Source organism: Nerophis lumbriciformis, linkage group LG04, assembly GCF_033978685.3.
Source record: "Nerophis lumbriciformis linkage group LG04, RoL_Nlum_v2.1, whole genome shotgun sequence".
NCBI classification, from domain to species: Eukaryota; Metazoa; Chordata; class Actinopteri; order Syngnathiformes; family Syngnathidae; genus Nerophis; species Nerophis lumbriciformis.
Genome location: NC_084551.2, coordinates 1,611,556 through 1,633,123, shown reverse-complemented (window position 1 = coordinate 1,633,123; position 21,568 = coordinate 1,611,556). Strand labels below are relative to the sequence as shown.

The following is a 21,568-nucleotide window of genomic DNA, read 5'->3' as shown; positions in this document are numbered from 1 at the left end:
GTCGCCCTGAAATTCGTAGTATGCTGGAAAAATCGGGAGGGTTGACAAGTATGACACTGTCAAGCGCCATTCATAGAAAACTCGAGACCCTTGGTTTATACATAGCACAAAGCAAAAAAAAAAACTTTGTATGCAGTGTCATTTCATTTTAAATTTCATAAGATTTTTGTGGCTCCCATTGATTTCTTTGATTTGTGAAACTGGTCAAAATGGCTCTTTGACTATTAATATAATATATAACTATTAATCGATATATGGATAGATCAATTTATATTCCTAAATTTCAATTGTATCCATCGGTGCTTGGCAAGTTTGCCTTCTGGAAGATAGGTATCGATCGATTTTATCAATACTCTAAAAAAGGAAAACATTGGATTTAAGAACCGCAGACTTCATACGATGTTTAGCACTTGTAATGATGAGGACGTTAAACATTCAAGTACCAAGAAAAAAAAAAACAAGTTACCTCTATGTTGAAGATATCATCTATTTATGACACCGAAATATTCCCTGGCTACTAGGTTTTTCTGATTTCAAAAGTTGGCAGGTATGGTGAGGTTATAAAGCTTTTGCCTGTTAAAGAAAGGAGACTGATCCAATGCAGCACAGACATTCGCGTGCCACGCTGTCACGACCCAGACGCACACCAGTGCGCAATCATATGGGAGCCGCGCTGAGCGCACCTCCAAGCGCGTCTCGCTGCCGGCGACGGCCAGGTATGTGCCCGACGCTCCAGCGCCATCCATTTTCAGGGCTAGTTGATTCGGCAGGTGGGTTGTTACACACTCCTTAGCGGGTTCCGACTTCCATGGCCACCGTCCTGCTGTCTATATCAACCAGGGTGAGCCCCACCCCTTTCGTGAGCGCACTGCGCGCGGAGTGACCCCTGTTACGCGCCCCCGGCAACAGGGGTGGCGGGCAGGTAAGCTGCGCGGGCGGAGCGCGCGGAGTGACCCATGTTACGAGCCCCCGGCCACGGGGTTGGCGGGCAGGTAAGCTGCTTACCTGCTGCGCGTGACGCCGGCCGCGGCGAAGGCGGACGAGGCGGGGTGTCGGTGCGGTGGGCGCGGTGGTGACCCTGGACGTGCGTCGGGCCCTTCTCGCGGATCGCCTCAGCTACGGCTCCCGGTGGGGCCCTCTCGGGGGAAGGGGCCTCGGTCCCGGACCCCGGCGAGGCGTCCCTTCTCCGCTCCGTAAAAGTGTCCATCTCTTTTTTTTTTCTTCTTCTGTTGTGGCATATGCTGCAGGTGCCTGCTCGTTTTTCGTATGTGGGTAACAACATTTAACTATGTATATATATTTCCCAATTGGTTTAACTGCCACCCGCCTGAATCTATTTAAAATCTAATTTTTTTTTATTTCAATCGCCCGACCCGACCCGACCCGACCCGCGGATAAAATCTAATTTTTTTTTATTTCATCCGCGGAGTCCGCGGATAATCCGCGGACTCCGCGGTTGTGCCCGCAAACCGCGCATCTCTAGTATGTAAACCTTTTCCCACGACTGTATATACTTGCAGTGTCTATTTAAAACGCTGCTGGAGGGCATTAAAGGGTTCAATGGTGACTCCCATTGGCCGCATCCTTTAAGCGTTTTGTATCTTTAAAATTCGAAAAAAAGAAAAAAAAAAAGACGTGTGGTCTTGTCTCTCATGGTTGTGAACACTAGGCAAAATTCCAAAAAAAAGTGCAGTTCCCTTTAAAGGGGAACATTATCACCAGACCTATGTAAGCGTCAATATATACCTTGATGTTGCAGAAAAAAGACCATATATTTTTTTAACCGATTTCCGAACTCTAATTGGGTGAATTTTTGGCGAATTAAACGCCTTTCTATTATTCGCTCTCGGAGCGATGACTTCACAACGTCACATCGAGAAGCAATCCGCCATTTTCTCACTTTCGTCGGTGTGTTGTCGGAGGGTGTAACAACACGAACAGGGACGGATTCAAGTTGCACCAGTGGCCCAAAGATGCCAAAGTGGCAAGAAATTGGACGAAATTTGTTCAAAATACGAGGGTGTGGGGAAAGCCGACGAAATGGTCAGTCGTTTGTTCCGCACACTTTACCGATGAAAGCTATGCTACGACAGAGATGGCAAGAATGTGTGGATATCCTGTGACACTCAGATGCATTTCCAACCATAAAGTCAAAGAAATCTGCCGCCAGACCCCCATTGAATCTGCCGGAGTGTGTGAGCTATTCAGGGACAAAGGAGCTCGGTAGCACGGCAAGCAATGGCGGCAGTTTGTTCCCGCAGACGAGCGAGCTAAACCCCCTGGATGTCTTGGCTCACACCGTCCCTTATGCCACCGAAGATGATCAAGAGAAGAATATCGACCCTAGCTTCCCTGGCCTGCTGACATCAACTCCAAAACTGGACAGATCAGCTTTCAGGAAAAGAGAGAGGATGAGGGTATGTCTACAGAATATATTAATTGATGAAAACTTTATTCATTACTCGCGGTTTTACGTAAATTATTATACATAAACTGTGTTTACCAATAATTTAGCTTAAAAACATTAATTCTTTTCAATCATTCGAGTACATTCGGGTAGTCTTGTGTAATGCAATATTTTGTGTCTATTTAGCAGAGGTGTGGACTCGAGTCACATGACTTGGACTCGAGTCAGACTCGAGTCATGAATTTGATGACTTTAGACTCGACTTGACAAAATGTAAAAAGACTTGCAACTCGACTTAGACTTTAACATCAATGACTTGTGACTTCACTTGGACTTGAGCCTTTTGAATTGACATGACTTGACATGACTTGCTACTTTCCCCAAAACCCAAAGATGAAAAAGTTATTCGGGAGCGCTCCGTATTTTTCATTGTGTACTTGTCTATCAGCGTTGCGTGTGTCAGCTGGTGTGCTCTCAGTACAACAGCCAATCAAATTAGATCTACTTTGTTTTCATCACACAGCATTCATCCAATCAAATTGCAGGACAACCAACGAAGAAGACATGTCCAAACCACACGCCAGTGAACAAAAAATGATACCTAAAATAATTTTGTTTGGGTATAAAAATTACGAGGTGGTCAACACAAAACGGTTTGCAGTATGCAACACATGCGGTTCCAAAATGACTGATGGAGAGGCAACAACTTCCAACTTCGTCCGGCATTTGAAGTTGCACAAAGAACGGTAAGTTTTGAATGTAAGATAACGTTTATTGGCTAAGTAACGTGACTTTTATTTGCTGTGTAGTTAAATCAGTGAGGCTGTAAACTCACTGCTAACGTTATAACGTTATTGCAAACACGGGAATCTGTTGCAGTTCACTACCTTATTCATCTTTTTGTTCAGTGATTTTTTTTAAGCAGGGTTACGTTAGTCAATATATCACACGTAACGTTAGACGGCGGTCAGCAGCACCGCGTATTTTAGCCATCTAAAAAAAGACAAAAATAGTCAAATAAAGGTCAGTTAAAATGTATACTATATTATGAATATGTGTACCGTTTTAGCTAGCTTTCTGACATACTGTTGGTTGTTTACCTCAGTGGTCCCCAACCACCGGGCCGCGGCCCGGTACTGGTCCGTGGATCGATTGGTATCGGGCCGCACAAGAAATATTTTTTTCTTTTTTTAATTAAATCAACATAAAAAACACAAGATACACTTACAAGTAGTGCACCAACCCAAAACAACTCTCTCCCCCTTTTGTTCTGGGCATTGAACATGAAGACTCTTCCTTCACTGTTCCGAGTGGCCATGAGAGTCTTGGCAGTGCCTGCCTCCAGTGCTCCAGTGGAGCGAGTTTTCAGCCATGGTGGCATCATACTACACCCCCATCGTGCACAAATGACTGACAGACTCTTGGCTAATTTGGTCTTTTGCAAATGCAATGCAGCATAGGGCCCTGACATATAAAAAGTACAACTTTTTTGTTATGTTCACGTATATGTCATGTTTTTTCAATGTTAACACTTTTGTACAAATAAGTACATTTGCACTTTATTTTTCAATGTGTTTGTTCTGTAAAGGAATGAGTTAATGTTTAAAATGACTGGTTAATAGTGCTATTATAAAGTGCAATGTCAGCACAATTTTCTTTCCTGCAATTTAAAATGCACTTGTTTTAATAAATAAATACAGCGTTTGAAAAGCATACACAATCTGTGTTAATATATTAGTCTGTGGTTAAAAGGACTTGAAAGGACTCGAAACTCAAAATGCAGGACTTAGGACTTGACTTGAGACTTTCCAGTCTTGACTTTGGACTTGACTCGGGGCTTGCCTGTCTTGACTCGGGACTTGACTCGGACTTGAGGGCAAAGACTTGAGACTTACTTGTGACTTGCAAAACAATGACTTGGTCCCACCTCTGCTATTTAGGTATGGTTAACCTGAGTGCTGAAATCGTGGAAAAATATATGTTCTTAGCGCGCCTGAAATGGGCTGTCTGCACTCTCAAAGTGCATGTTGTTGCCAAATGTATTTCATATGCTGTAAACCTAGTTCATAGTTGTTAGTAATTATCTTATCAGACAGTGTTAAGCCGCTGAAATCCGAGTCTGAATCCGAGCTAATGTCGCTATACCTTGCTGTTTGTTTGTGTTGGCATCACTGTTTGACGTCACAGGAAAATGAACGAGTGTATATAACGATGGTTAAAATCAGGCACTTTGAAGCTTTTTTTAGGGATATTGCGTGATGGGTAAAATTTTGAAAAAAACTTCGAAAAATAAAATAAGCCACTGGGAACTGATTTTTAATGGTTTTAACCCTTCTGAAATTGTGATAATGTTCCCCTTTTTAAGCATTTTTCCTTTTTTTTTCTGCACCCACAGATCCAGTCTCTAATGTAATGTTATTGGTCGACGACACCGACCTGGTGGAGTTTAACAGCACGGTCCGTCTGTCCTGCTCTTCGTCTGGATCGTCCATCTCTTTCGTCTGGCTGAACAGCAGCTCCGAGGTCATGGCCAGCGACAGAGTTCATTTCACTGACCAAAACGCCACTCTCACCATTGCTGGCGTAACCCGTTATGACCAGGCGGCGTTCGCGTGTCGGGCGTCCAATGCTCTCAGCGAAGGCACCAGTGATCCACAGAATCTTTTTGTCAGCTGTGAGGAAGTAATATATACCGTATTTTCCGCACCATAAGGCGCCCTGGGTTAAAAGCCGCGCCTTCAATGAACGGCATATTTCAAAACTTTGTCCACCTATAAGCCGCCCCGTGTTGTAAGCCGCATCTAACTGCGCTAAAGGAATGTCAAAAAAACAGTCAGATAGGTCAGTCAAACTTTAATAATATATTAAAAACCAGCGTTCTAACAACTCTGTTCACTCCCAAAATGTACGCAAATGTGCAATCACAAACATACGTATATCAACATGGACAGAGCTGCGTGAAAAAAGCCACCCGGCCTCTTCGCGTAAACTTAAACTTACCTTAACCACTCGCTCATCTTTTCTTCATCCATCCCTTCGAGTTAGCTTTTATGATGACGCCGGCTGGAAAGGTCTCTTTTGGCAAGGTCTTCCTTTTGAATATCACCATGGGTGGAAGTTTCTGGCCATTAGCATGGCAAACTAGAACCACAGTGAAGGATGACTTCTCATTCCCTGTGGTGCGAATATTCACCCTACGTGCTCCCGTTGTATCCAGTGCGGTTCACAGGAATATCAGTTGCTGTGAAATAGTAATCCGTGTGCGGATGGAGAGATTGCGTCTTTTCATGAACCGGATCCCTGACGCTTAGTAGGAGCCATTTTGTGGTCTTTACAGATGTAAACACACAAAGGAAATGAAACGTACGGTATATCCGCACGCTTTTTCTTCTTCTACGCGGGCGGGTGGTTGCTTACAGTAGAAGAAGAAGCGCTTCCTGTTCTATGGGGGCGGGTGCTTACCTTGGCGGTTGCTTGCGTAGAAGAAGAAGCGCTTCCTGTTCTACCGGGAAAAAAGATGGCGGCTGTTTACCGAAGTTGCGAGATCGAAACTTTATGAAAATGAATCGTAATATTAATCCATATATAAAGCGCACCGGGTTAAAAGCCGCACTGTCAGCTTTTGAGTAAATTTGTGGTTTTTAGGTGCGGCTAATAGTGCGGAAAATACGGTACCTTGAGTAATTGAGGACATGGTAATGTTTCAAATGTGCTATCTCATCTTTCAGTTGGTCCGGATGATGTACATCTTAAAGGACCTTCACCGGAACAATACTTTGCCGAAGGATCAAACATCATCCTTTCCTGCTCTGCTGAATCCAGACCAGCTGCTGGCTTTTCCTGGGCTCTTAATGGAGTGCAGCTATCGCACATCGAACCAAACCTATTGTTGATAAACATTCAGGAGAACCAGAGTGGAAATTACAGCTGTTTGGCTTCGAACAGCAGAACATTAAGACACAAAGCATCGCAGCCCCTGTCTATAAATGTGCTAAGTAAGTCTTACAGACTTAGGTAAATTACTGTACATACCAGGAAAACTTCAGTTGAATACATTTAACTATTAAGTTTGGAGACACTTTCTTATTAAAAAGTGGCTCAAACTTTTGACTTGTAATATAGAGCAACAGAATAGTTCTGATTAGCCCTTGTTGCTCGGCAAAATTCAAAAGCATCAATCACAGGTCAATATAAAATCCAAACTTGGCAAATGTAATATTGCATGAATATATTCATCCAGAGAACATCTTGGACGCATCAATCGTGGTGACAACAAGTCAGCCGATTGAGGGGATGGCGGTGAATCTTACCTGTGATGCAGCTGGCTCAGTCTTCACCAGAGAGTGGATGAAGAGCGACTCAGCCCTGGTCCTGGATGACCACATGGCGCTGCACGAAAACGGCAGAGTCTTGTCCTTCCACGCTGTGAGGAGAACCGACAGCGGCCCGTATTCTTGTATAATAAGCAACCCCATCAGCATGGATGACGTCACATACGACATGGTCGTTAACTGTAGGTAACTGCTAATGCAACTGTTGTTTTGTGACATACAACACAGTACATGAATGCAATAATACTATTTTCTAGTAAGCATGAACTAAGTGTGATTGCATGCGACCTCAGAGATTCCTCTATAGCAGACCTGGGCAAATTAAGGCCCGGGGGCCACATGTGGCCGTTAAGCTTTTCAATCTGGCCCGCCGGGTATTCCCAAATATTTTTTTTAGATCTTTAAGATGGAAACTGTAGCTGCCATTATGATGTGCAGTGATGTTTTCAAATGGCCATAAGTCTTGAACTATACAAAGTATTTCAATGGTTGGAATCTGCGCTTTTGCATGATATACTAGTTACTATGGTAATCTAATTAGTTACAATGGTAATCGAATTAGTTACCGGGTACTATGGTAATCTAAGTCACAGCAGCTCAGATGAGGCACCAAGCAGTGTGGGTGGGGAGCGTTTCCACAGAGTGTCCAACCTGAAATGCAGGTGGCAGGGACAGACCCAGAAGGAGATTTTTACAACAAAGTTCTAAAGCTTAGTAATGCATACCTGCCAACTACTCCGGTTTTCCCGTAATTAGTACGGTTTTCATCAACCTATTCCGGGTTACGGTTGCAGTGATAAAAAATATGGTTTTTCATTCATTAAATTTTTTTTATTTTTTTTTAAGTTTTATTCACGAAATTGCGTAACAACAATGACAATCGACACTGCTTCCCGTAACTTCCTATCGAGCCATTCCGAATGCCATGCACCGCTGCCAAGCACGAGGCACCTGTTGCCATTGTTTCCAAACGGGCGAACGATCATGGAATCAGCCGGAGAAAAATCGCAAACGAGTCTTAAACCGAAAAGAAAACTGCAGTCATTCCGTGAAGAATATTCAAAACCCTATCCGGGAATAATTATCCGTTCCAAAAAGGGTGAAAACTACGCGAATTGCACCTTGTGCGGACAAGATTTTTCGATCGGACACGGAGGAATTAGCGATGTAAAAGACCACGTTGGGACAAAAAAACACAAGTCTAATGCCGTTGCTAGCGATACAAGTGGAAAACTTTCAACGTTTTTCGGATTTTAGCCACAAAAAGGTAATGACATCAATGTTATCTATTGGAATTGTTTAGTACTGTTATACTGTTAAAAGTGTTTATACTATTTATGCTTTCAAGTCCAAGTTGAAGAAATCTTGTTAAATGTTGACAGCATAACTACCAAAATACAGAAGTATGTCCTTAATATTTTTGCAGTGCTGTTTCTGTTGGAAAGTTCAAATGATTACATTAGAGATGTGATGTGCCACTTTTCAAGTGTCTGATGGCTTAAATTAATTTTCATGAATTTTTCACATTTTGAATTCTTTTGAAAGGCTTACAAAAAAACTACATTTGAATTGTAATTCCATGCTATTGACAGGACTATTAATTTTAATGAAGTTAGCTTACCATGTTTACAGTATGATAATTGTGATAGAAATGTGAATTTTAGGCACAGAATATTTTTTACAATTGAACAAGGCAGTAGATTATACAAGCTTGGACAGAAAGTTAATAATGTGCTGGAGCCTATCTCAGCTGCATTCAGGCGGAAGGCGGGGTACACCCTGGACAAGTCACCACCTCATCACAGGGCCAACACAGATAGACAGACAACATTCACACACTAGGGCCAATTTAGTGTTGCCATTCAACTTATACCCAGGTGCATGTCTTTGGAGGTGGGAGGAAGCCGAAGTACCCGGAGGGAACCCACGCAGTCACGGGGAGAACATGCAAACTCCACACAGAAAGATCCCGAGCCCGGGATTGAACCCAGGACTGCTCAGCACATGCACTAACCCCTGTTTCACCGTGCTGCCCCTATTATATAAAATATATAATTATAAATCTCACATCCTTTATTTTCATGTTCATTCAGTAAAAAATTAAAATTACAATCTGTTTTTTAAGGCGGTCATAACGTTTTTTGTGAGGTTTTGTATTAGTGTTCCTAAAAATAGATTTACTAGCCCCCAGACACATTTTTTTCTCTAAAGTTGGCCCCCCCCCCCCCAAGGCAAAATAATTGCCCAGGCCTGCTTTATAGAATCAGAATCAGAATCAGAATCAGCTTTATTGTCATAACGCAAGGTAACGAGATTGAGGCCATTCCATACAGTGCGATGTGTGCATGCTAGAAAAACAATGTGCAAATATATAAAAATATAAAAAATGTAGAAGTGCAATGAATATGGTGTGAAATGAATATATACATGAAAAAAAAACAAAAAAAAAAACAGGGTGGTTGGTGGAATGGGTTATTGCACCGAAGAGAAGGCAGTTATGAGGGACAATGGGGCAGTCCGTTCAGGATGGTTATGGCCCTGGGGAAGAAGCTGTTCTTTAGCCTGTTTGTTTTGGTTTTAATGCACCTGTAGCGCTTCCCAGAGGGCAGCAGGTGGAACAGGTCAGAGCCAGGGTGGGTGCTGTCCTTGATGATGGCACTGGCTCTGTTGAGGCAGCGGGAGGTATAGATGTCCGTCAGAGAGGGGAGAGGGCGGCCGATGATCTTCTGAGCCGTCTTGACCACTCTTTGCAGCCTCTCCCTGTCTGCTGCAGTGCAGCTGCCGTACCATACCGTAATACAGTAGGTCAGCAGGCTCTCGATGGACGAGCGGTAGAAGGTCAGCAGCAGGTCAGGCTTCAGGTTGTACTTCCCGAGGACTCTAAGGAAGTGTAGCCGCTGCTGAGCCTTCTTGATGATTGATGTGGTGTTGACTGTCCAGGAGAAGTCATTAGAGATGTGGACTCCAAGGTACCTGAAGGTGTGGACCCCCTCTACACGCTCGCCGTTGATGTAGAGGGGGGCAGGGTCGGTGCTGCTCCTCCTGAGCAGAGTACAGTACATCCAAACAGTGTAACAGCTGTCATTGCTAGAACTTAACATTACTCTCTGATTCAGATGGGCCAGAGTCTGTCAAAATATGGGGACCGACGGAGATATACGTGGAGCAGACTTTGACGTTAATTTGCTCTGCTACGTCTGTTCCATCTGCCACCTACACCTGGATTTCTCACAATCAATCAGAGATACACAACAGCTCCACATTTGTCAAAAGCAACGTTGACTTTTCTGACAGTAGAAGCTATTTCTGCACTGCATCAAATATTATAACTGGAAACAATGCATCTGCTGAACATATGCTGGCTGTAATAGGTAAGAAGGTTACTGAAGGAGCCAACAGATTCAACCACATGGCAAGAGAGATGATTAATTTGCTGTCATTGTACCCGAACAGAGGAGAGTACATCTCCGTGCGGGGCTGATTGTATAGCCGGAATCGTACTTGCAAGTTTGGTCATCTGTGGAGCAGCTGCTGGTGGAGGATACTACATTTACAATAAACCGTAAGTATCACATCATGTCAAGCAAAGGTGTCGTTTAAAAAATGTCTAAAAAGAGAGACAATGGCCTATATATAAGAAAATAAACATGATTACAGGGTCATTATTATTGTGAATAAAATTACTATGTTTTTTATGGTATCTACGTTACAAAGCAACTGCTTTAGATGAACGCAAGATTTCTACAACAATCACAAATGTTGCGATCATTTTTTAAACAGGAAACGGTCAAAGAATCGCACCAGCAGAAACACCTCCACCAGAACAGGTAAGTCTGATATCCATTTTTAGGACAAGACAAAATGTATTTTCTATGTTCCGTTAAGTCCAGTTCATCTGTTTATTTCATATATTTGTTTCATTCATGAACAAACAAGAATAAAAATAAAACAACATAACATTTAAGTAAATTATGAATGAAGAGGAGCAGAAAGAAGTTAAAAACGTATAACATCTGCCCCTTATTTTCACAAATGCAACAATTGACTTTCAATGTTGGCAACTACAAACCCCGTTTCCATATGAGTTGGGAAATTGTGTTAGATGTAAATATAAACGGAATACAATGATTTGCAAATCCTTTTCAACCCATATTCAATTGAATGCACTACAAAGACAACATATTTGATGTTCAAACTCATAAACTTGATTTTTTTTTGCAAATAATAATTAACTTAGAATTTCATGGCTGCAACACGTGCCAAAGTAGTTGGGAAAGGGCATGTTCACCACTGTGTTACATGGCCTTTCCTTTTAACAACACTCAGTAAATGTTTGGGAACTGAGGAGACACATTTTTGAAGCTTCTCAGGTGGAATTCTTTCCCATTCTTGCTTGATGTACAGCTTAAGTTGTTCAACAGTCCGGGGGTCTCCGTTGTGCTATTTTAGGCTTCATAATGCGCCACACATTTTCAATGGGAGACAGGTCTGGACTGCAGGCAGGCCAGTCTAGTACCCGCACTCTTTTACTATGAAGCCACGTTGATGTAACACGTGGCTTGGCATTGTCTTGCTGAAATAAGCAGGGGCGTCCATGGTAACGTTGCTTGGATGGCAATATATGTTGCTCCAAAACCTGTATGTACCTTTCAGCATTAATGGCGCCTTCACAGATGTGTAAGTTACCCATGTCTTGGGCACTAATACACCCCCATACCATCACAGATGCTGGCTTTTACACTTTGCGCCTATAACAATCCGGATGGTTCTTTTCCTCTTTGGTCCGGAGGACACGACATCCACAGTTTCCAAAAACAATTTGAAATGTGGACTCGTCAGACCACAGAACACTTTTCCACTTTGTATCAGTCCATCTTAGATGAGCTCAGGCCCAGCAAAGCCGACGGCGTTTCTGGGTGTTGTTGATAAACAGTTTTCGCCTTGCATAGGAGAGTTTTAACTTGCACTTACAGATGTAGCGACCAACTGTACTTACTGACAGTGGGTTTCTGAAGTGTTCCTGACCACATGTGGTGATATCCTTTACACACTGATGTCGCTTGTTGATGCAGTACAGCCTGAAGGATCGAAGGTCACGGGCTTAGCTGCTTACGTGCAGTGATTTCTCCAGATTCTCTGAACCCTTTGATGATATTACGGAGCGTAGATGGTGAAATCCCTAAATTCCGTGCAATAGCTGCTTGAGAAAGGTTTTTCTTAAACTGTTCAACAATTTGCTCACGCATTTGTTGACACAGTGGTGACCCTCGCCCCATCCTTGTTTGTGAATGACTGAGCATTTCATGGAATCTACTTTTATACCCAATCATGGCACCCACCTGTTCCCAATTTGCCTGTTCACCTGTGGGATGTTCCAAATAAGTGTTTGATGAGCATTCCTCAACTTTATCAGTATTTATTGCCACCTTTCCCAACTTCTTTGTCACGTGTTGCTGGCATCAAATTCTAAAGTTAATGATTATTTGCAAAAAAAAAAATGTTTATCAGTTTGAACATCAAATATGTTGTCTTTGTAGCATATTCAACTGAATATGGGTTGAAAGTGATTTGCAAATCATTGTATTCCGTTTATATTTACATCTAACACAATTTCCCAACTCATATGGAAACGGGGTTTGTACAAAGCCATATTTTCATTTTACCACAGTTAAACCAACAATGAAGAAATAATTTTACTCAGTCGTATCTTTTCATCGTCATGATTTTACATTTTGTTTTAATACAGAAAAAGATTTACATTGTTTTATTCCACTAGTTTGTTCCATAAACTAACACCTCTGATGGAAATACTTCTTTCCATTGTGACTGTACTAAGGCTGAAACGACGCGTCGACGTCATCGGTTACGTAAATACGTCGACGCCGTTTTTGTGCGTCGGCGCGTCGCATATTTACGTCACACTACTTTACTGTCATGGCGGAGCGCAAAGCAGACGATGCGAGCGAGGGGAAAAAAGCACGCCAAAAGTCGTCAAAAGTGTGGGAGTATTTCAATAAACGGCCTAATAATGTTGTTGTATGCACACTGTGTCGAGCGGAAATGGCCTATCATAGCAGCACAACGGCTATGAACGAACATTTGAAAAGAAAACCCCCGACAGCGTTCTTGCCATCACCATCAACAAGTCAATCGTCCGCGTGCGTATACGTTGTCATTATTACACAAAAACATGAATGTGTCATTTGTATCTGCGTTGTAAATTCATAAACTAAAGCACCGTTTCGCTCTGAGAGGCGCGTTTGGCGTGCCTGTTCAGTGTTTACAAAGACGCGCTCCTCTTTAACGCTGTGGAGAGGCGGCGGCGGCGAGCGAGCGGCGAGGCGGGGCGCGCCGGGAGCGACGCCGCAATCGTGCCCAGGTGCGCGATCCGCGCAGTTGGAAGAGAAAAGACTTTGTGTAAAATTAAAAGATTGTAAACCTGGCAAAGCCGTCTGGCGTTCAGTCTGTCGGTCCTGAAAGAACCCCACGGCACAAGACGTGTCACAAACGCTAACGTTAATTAGTTGTGCAAATACCTTTTACAACATTAACAGTTACATATACTATGTACAAACCAACAATTAACTTTCACTTTAATCATACTATCATTGTTGTGTTATTAAGCAAAATAAGCAATACTTTTACTTTTGTTGAAATGTTTACACTGTACACTTTTTTGTATTGGATGTTTAGCTTTATTTTTGCACATTTTAGCAAATAAGCAATACTTTTACTTTTGTTCAAATGTTTACACTTGTTACAGAATATTTCCGTTTTGCACTTTTTTGTATTGGATGTTTATCTTTATTTTTGCACATTTTAAAGCAAAATAAGCAATACTTTTACTTTTTAAATGCTAATACTATTCCAGAATATTAAGATTTGCACTGGATGTTTACTTTTATATTTGCACATTAAAAAGCAAATAAGCTACTTTTAATTTTGTTAAATGTTAAAAGTTTTAAATGTTTACATTGTTACAGAATATTTTGTCATGTTGTTGTCAATGTTGACTGACTAGTGGCCATACTTTTTTTTTTGTAAATAAAAGCCATGCCTTTTGAAAAAACTGGCCTACATTTATTTTTTCCTCTTCATTTTAAATTTAAAAAAAAATCGGTAAAAGGAAAAATAATCTATAGATTAATCGAAAAAATAATCTATAGATTAACCGATTAATCGAAAAAATAATCTATAGATTAATCGATAGAAAAATAATCGTTAGCTGCAGCCCTAGACTGTACTAAATCTAGACTTATTAATGGTCTTAGTTCCTTTCAGATTATAATTACTTTCTCTTTTTTTTACAAATCTGTTTTGAATATTGTTTGGTAAAATTGTTGCATGTGCTCTGTACATGATTTTTAGGATGTTATACTCTTACCAGTTCATTAAAGTTTAATATATTTAACTGTTTGAATTTTGGGTTTGTGGGTTCCCTGTATGCATTTCCACGTAGGATTCTTATGCTTCGTTTATTATTATTATTATTAAATTAAATATGTTTTACAGGCACGACCCCACACTTCAATACAGTATGTTAGATATGGAACAATCAGCGAGTTATACAAAATATACAATGCTTTTTGATTTAGCAATTCCTTCACTTTGTGTAAAATAGAAATCGTTTTAGATACTTTAGCCTTTGTATCATTAATATGGGATTTCCATGACAAATTTTCATCAATCATAACACCCAAAAACTTGATCTTTTATGTTCTTTGAATCTCAACTCCTTCGACATATAATGAGCTATGTGAAGGCATACAGTGCATCCGGAAAGTATAATAGAGACATCCGGGATGAAAACCGACGCTTCCCATCCAACCTGATGGAGTTTGAGAGGTGCTGCTAAGAGAAATGGGCAAAACTGTCCAAAGATAGGTGTGCCCAGTTGTAATTGCTGCCAAAGGTACATCAACAAAGTATTCAGCAAAGGCTGTGAATACCTATGTTTATGTGATATTTTAAAGAATAAAAAACAAAACATTTTACCTTATCATTATGGGGTAATGTCTGTAGAATTTTGAGGACCACATTTTTTAATTTCACTTTGGAATAAGACTGTAACATAACAAAATGTGGAAAAAGTGAAGCGCTGTGAATACTTTCCAGATGCACGGTATACTGTATTATGTATATTTATATTTATATTTATGTATATTTTTCGTCGCTTATAATTTGTGTTGGGTTTTTTTTAGGAACTAACAGTTATTTTATTGTGATTTGTAGGGCGTGAAGGCCAGGAGAACAAAGCAGACACAAATAATGAGGTAAATGTTTGCATTTATGCAGGGAAAGTAGCACCTATAAATAAGCTACACGTTGATGTACAGTACAGGCCAAAAGTTTGGACACACCTTCTCATTCAATGCGTTTTGTGTATTTTCATGACTACCGTATTTTTCGGAGTATAAGTCGCTCCGGAGTATAAGTCGCACCGGCCGGAAATGCATAATAAAGAAGAGAAAAAACTTGTATAAGTCGCACTGGAGTATAAGTCACATTTTTGGGGGAAATTTATTTGATAAAACCCAACACCAAGAATAGACATTTGAAAGACAATTTCAAATAAATAAGAATAGTGAACAACAGGCTGAATAAGTGTACGTTATATGAGGCATAAATAACCAGAGGTGGGTAGTAACGCGCTACATTTACTCCGTTACATCTACTTGAGTAACATTTGGGATAAATTGTACTTCTAAGAGTAGTTTTAATGCAACATACTTTTACTTTTACTTGAGTATATTTATAGAGAAGAAACGCTACTTTTACTCCGCTACTTTTATCTACATTCAGCTCGCTACTCGCTACTAATTTTTATCGATCTGTTAATGCACGCTTTGTTTGTTTTGGTCTGTCAGACAGACCTTCATAGTGCCTGCGTTTCAACAAATACAGTCACTGGTGACGTTCACTCGGTTCCACCAATCAGATGCAGTCACTGGTGACGTTGGACCAATCAAACAGAGCCAGGCGGTCACATGACCTGACTTAAACAAGTTGAAAAACTTATTGGGGTGTTACCATTTAGTGGTCAATTGTACGGAATGTGTACTGTACTGTGCAATCTAATAATAAAAGTTCCAATCAATCAATCAAAAGTGTGAAGGAAAAAAGATACTTTTTTATTTCAACCGTACATCCCGTCAAAAGCCTAAAGACTGACCGCACATGAGGACGTTCCTGTCTTCACAATAAAAGTGCCGCTACATCGCGCCTGCGCTTTCAAAATAAGAGTCTCCGAAAGCCAGCGCAAACAAGCTAGCAAGCTACGGAGTTTGCCGCCAATGTATTTCTTGTAAAGTGTATAAAAACGAATATGGAAGCTGGACAAATAAGATGCCAAAAACCAACCACTTTCATGTGGTATTAGACAGAAAGGAGGAACTTTTTTTCTCCTCCATTTGAAAACGTGGACGCTATCATCACTACTGTCTGATTACAATCAATGCAAGTCATCAGAATCAGGTAATACACCAACTTATATTCTAGTCTTCATGAATGAAATGAATCTATATGTGTTAAACATGCATGTATATTCATTAAAACACATTTAACATGTAAACAAAAACAGCAAAATAAATAAATATAAATTATATACTGTATATATCAATGTATGTATATATATATGTGTGTGTGTGTATGTATATATATATATATATATATGTATGTGTGTGTATGTATGTGTGTATGTATATATATATATGTGTGTGTGTATATATATATATATATGTGTGTGTGTATATATATATATATATATATATATGTATATATATATATATATGTGTGTGTGTGTGTGTGTGTATATATATATATTTTTATATATATGTATATGTGTGTATATATATATATATATATATATATATATATATATATATATATATATATATATATATATATATATATATGTATATGTGTATATATATATATATATATATATATATATATACATGCTTCACTGATTTGAGTATTTGGCGAGCACCGTTTTGTCCTACTAATTTTGGCGGTCCTTGAACTCACCGTAGTATGTTTACATGTATAACGTTCTCCAACTTTCTAGGACGTGTTTTATGCCATTTCTTTTTCTGTCTATTTTGTCCACCAAACTTTAAACGTTGTGCGTGAATGCACAAAGGTGAGTTTTGTTGATGTTATTGACTTGTGTGGAGTGCTAATCAGACATATTTGGTCACTGCATGACTGCAAGCTAATCGATGCTAACATGCTATTTAGGCTAGCTATATGTACATATTGCATCATTATGCCTCATTTGTAGCTATATTTGAGCTCATTTAGTTTCCTTTAAGTCATATTAATTCAATTTATATCTCATGACACACTATCTGTATGCAGAGGTGGGTAGTAACGCGCTACATTTACTCCGTTACATCTACTTGAGTAACTTTTGGGATAAATTGTACTTCTAAGAGTAGTTTTAATGCAACATACTTTTACTTTTACTTAAGTATATTTATAGAGAAGGAATGCTACTTTTACTCCGCTACTTTTATCTACATTCAGCTCGCTACTCGCTACTAATTTTTATCGATCTGTTAATGCACGCTTTGTTTGTTTTGGTCTGTCAGACAGACCTTCATAGTGCCTGCCTTACTGGTGACGTTTCACTCCGTTCCACCAATCAGATGCAGTCACTGGTGACGTTGGACCAATCAAACAGAGCCAGGCGGTCACATGACCTGACTTAAACAAGTTGAAAAACTTATTGGGGTGTTACCATTTAGTGGTCAATTGTACGGAATGTGTACTGTACTGTGCAATCTAATAATAAAAGTTCCAATCAATCAATCAAAAGTGTGAAGGAAAAAAGATACTTTTTTATTTCAACCGTACATCCCGTCAAAAGCCTAAAGACTGACCGCACATGAGGACGTTCCTGTCTTCACAATAAAAGTGCCGCTCCATCGCGCCTGCGCTTTCAAAACAAGAGTCTCCGAAAGCCAGCGCAAACAAGCGAGCAAGCTACGGAGTTTGACGCCAATATATTTCTTGTAAAGTGTATAAAAACGAATATGGAAGCTGGACAAATAAGAAGCCCAAAACCAACCACTTTCATGTGGTATTAGACAGAAAGGAGGAACTTTTCTTCTCCTCCATTTGAAAACGTGGACGTTATCATCACTACTGTCTGATTACAATCAATGCAAGTCATCAGAATCAGGTAATACACCAACTTATATTCTTGTCTTCATGAAAGAAAGGAATCTATATGTTAAACATGCATGTATATTCATTAAAACACCTTTAACATGTAAACAAAAACAGCAAAATAAATACATATAAATTATATACTGTATATATCAATGTATATGTATGTATGTATGTATATATATATATGATATGAGTGTGTATGTTACTCATCAGTTACTCAGTACTTGAGTAGTTTTTTCACAACATACTTTTTACTTTTACTCAAGTAAATATTTGGGTGACTACTCCTTACTTTTACTTGAGTAATAAATCTCTAAAGTAACAGTACTCTTACTTGAGTACAATTTCTGGCTACTCTACCCACCTCTGTCTGTATGTAATATGGCTTTTAATTTTTTGAGGCTCCAGACAAATTTGTTTTTGTATTTTTGGTCCAATATGGCTCTTTCAACATTTTGGGTTGCCGACCCCTGCCCTAGTGTTTAAATAACTCTAAATTAATTCTTTATTACTTAGAATATGTTCCCCATACTAAAGTGTTACCAAAAATATATAACGTTGTCTTGAATTTGAAAAAATACAACATTTTATTTTTCACTAAAGAAGGGTTCGGTGAATGCAAATATGAAACTGGTGGGGTTCGGTACCTCCAACAAGGTTAAGAACCACTGGACTAGTGCGACTTATATATGTTTTTTCCTTCTTTATTATGCATTTTTGGCCGATGCGACTTATACTCCGGAAAGCGACTTATGCTCCGAAAAATACGGTATCATACCTGCCAACTACTCCGGTTTTCCCGTAATCAGTACGGTTTTCATCAACCTATTCCGGGTTAAGGTTGCAGTGATAAAAAATACGGTTTTTCATTAATTAAAAAAAAAAAAGGGTGAAAACTACGCGAATTGCACCTTGTGCAGACAAGATTTTTCGATCGGACACGGAGGAATTAGCGATGTAAAAGACCACGTTGGGACCACAAAACACAAGTCTAATGCCGTTGCTAGCGATACAAGTGGAAAACTTTCAACGTTTTTCGTCGCCCAAACAGATTCTTTGGATGTGATAAATGCCAAAGTTTTATTTACGGAGGCAATAATTGAGCATGGACTTCCAATCGCACTGGCTGATCACATGGGACAGTTAAATGTTTGTAATGCAACCTTTAAAAATCATTACGCGGTGATCGCGGTCCCAAAAATAAACTTTTCTTGCATGATAATGTCCAGAAAAACTCACTTTATATTACTATAGAGTCCTTTTAACGAATGAGTTTGATGGTTTATCACAAACCTTAAATGAAAGAAGTCCTTTGTTCTCCTGCACCATGCATGCACTTTGGCCTTGCTTCGTGTTTGGTGCGCAATCCTGTCGGCTGTATTTCACAGCACGTCTTTGACAACTTGAAGTGGCATAAAACATTTAAAACAAAGGGGTTATAGGAACAATCACTTTCAGTGTTTTATGCCACTTCAAGTTGTCAAAGACGGTATGCTGGTGCCCGACTGCCACAAGTGGAACAAACATTTGAAACAAAGGGGTTATAGGACCAATCACTTTCAGTGTTTTATGCCACTTCAAGTAAACTTATCATAAAGTTACCATATCATTTTTGCAGTATGAGCAATCTGATAGAATAAATTTGGATTTTAGCCACAAAAAGGTAATGACACCAATGTTATCTATTGGAATTGTTTAGTACTGTTATACTGTTAAAAGTGTTTATACTATTTATACTTTCAAGTCCAAGTTGAAGAAATCTTGTTAAATGTTGACAGCATAACTACCAAAATACAGAAGTATGTCCTTAATATTTTTGCAGTGCTATTTCTGTTGAAAAGTTCAAATGATTACATTAGAGATGTGATGTGCCACTTTTCAAGTGTCTGATGGCTTAAATTCATTTTCATTAATTTTTCATATTTTGAATTCTTTTGCAAGGCTTACAAAAAAATGACATTTGAATTGTAATTCCATGCTATTGACAGGACTATTAATTTTAATGAAGTTAGCTTACCATGTTTACAGTATGATAATTGTGATAGAAATGTGAATTTTAGGCACAGAATATTTTTTACAATTGAACAAGGCAGTAGATTATACAAGCTTGGACAGAAAGTTAATAATGACACCAATTTTTTTTTTATTGGAATTGTTTAGTACTGTTTTACCATTTGTTTACTGTAAAAAGTGTTTATACTGTTTATACTTTCAATGAACAAATTGAAGTCTTGTGAAAGGTTGACAGGATAACTGGCATTAACTGTCAAAATAATTTCAAACTATTGAAGTTAGCTTACAGAATAAACATGTCAATCAACCCATATGATTTTTGCTGTAATATTTTTGTTTTGAAAAGTCACTGTGACTGATAGAAAAGTGATGGTTTTAGCAACATTTTAACCTGTCTGAATGCTAATAATCATTTTGCGTCGGGGGGCGAAGCCCCACTGAACCCACCACCAGGACTTTGTCCTGGACCTACCGGGGCCTGCGGCCCTTGGACCCTGGCTACTAGGTTTTTCTGATTTCAAAAGTTGGCAGGTATCTACTTTCACATCATCATCCTTCAGGAACCAGGAAGTAGCTTGCTAACTAACAAATTGATGGACAAACACCTTTTTAAAACGTGTGTGTAACTCCTTGATTATATGGAAAATACTGCATTTCTACAGCAACAAATAAATGATGGTGATTTTCACAGCTATTTAAACAAATGAGAGGAATTGTAAGGTTGCAAGAAGATTTAATACACAATTCAGCACTTTGCAACCTTGTTTAATGACTGATAGTGTCTAGTCTCTTTGCCGGTGGTATGTTGGACTTTGAACAAGGAAGGAAGTGTGCAGCCAGCAGAGCTTTGTGGTTGTCTAGTTACAGCACGAGTCGTCCAAGTCCATAGCTATTTATTTATTAATCCTTTCTATTTGTGGGGCAGGAGATGGTCTATGTGAACATGACAAAGGAGGACTGCGGGACGGCCCAGTTTGTATACCAGAACGACACTTCAGAATACGCAGAGATCTGAGTGAACAACAAGACTCCTGCGGCGTCCTCCCTTCCTACCTACGACATCCACATGCAGCGGAGAAAGAGGCGAGCTCCTCAGCCATTTGATACGAATGAAGAAATCCAAATCTAACATCGGGTTCAATCGTGCTCAAACTGGTCAACAGTGAACGTGTAGTACCTTAATGGCGCGCTAAAGGCTTGTGTTTGCATAGTCAACATCAGCATTAGTTAATCATTCGTCTTTTTGATTGTGGCGGACTCACATGATTTGTGCACACCTTCTAACGTAGTAGGACAATTTAAAAAAAACAATTTGTTTAGGATAATTATGCCTCAACAATCACACAAGAAGGTTTAACCATGTTTACATAATACGAGGGCTGCAGCTAACGATTATTTTTCTATCGATTAATCTATAGATTATTTTTTTCGCTTAATCGGTTAATCTATAGATTATTTTTTTTCGATTAATCTATAGATTATTTTTCCTTTTACCGATTATTTTTTTTATTTAAAATGAAGAGGAACAAAATAAATGTAGTCCAGTTTTTTCAAAAGGCATGGCTTTTATTTACAAAAAAAAAAGTATGGCCACTCAGTCAACATTGACAACAACATGACAAAATATTCTGTAACAATGTAA

At 39.5% G+C, this 21,568-nt stretch overlaps 1 protein-coding gene across 1 annotated transcript in view; it reads left to right on the top strand.

The window, feature by feature from the left end:
* Positions 1 to 21,378, top strand: part of LOC133594571 (cell adhesion molecule CEACAM1-like) — a 29,060-nt gene extending 7,682 nt beyond the window's left edge. The window contains exons 3-6 of the mRNA XM_061947392.1: positions 4,803 to 5,081; positions 6,136 to 6,402; positions 6,648 to 6,920; positions 20,852 to 21,378. Coding sequence (XP_061803376.1) covers positions 4,803 to 5,081; positions 6,136 to 6,402; positions 6,648 to 6,920; positions 20,852 to 20,853 — 821 coding nt within the window. The 3' untranslated portion in view covers positions 20,854 to 21,378. The remainder of the gene's footprint in view (positions 1 to 4,802; positions 5,082 to 6,135; positions 6,403 to 6,647; positions 6,921 to 20,851) is intronic.
* The last annotated feature ends 190 nt before the right edge of the window (positions 21,379 to 21,568 follow it).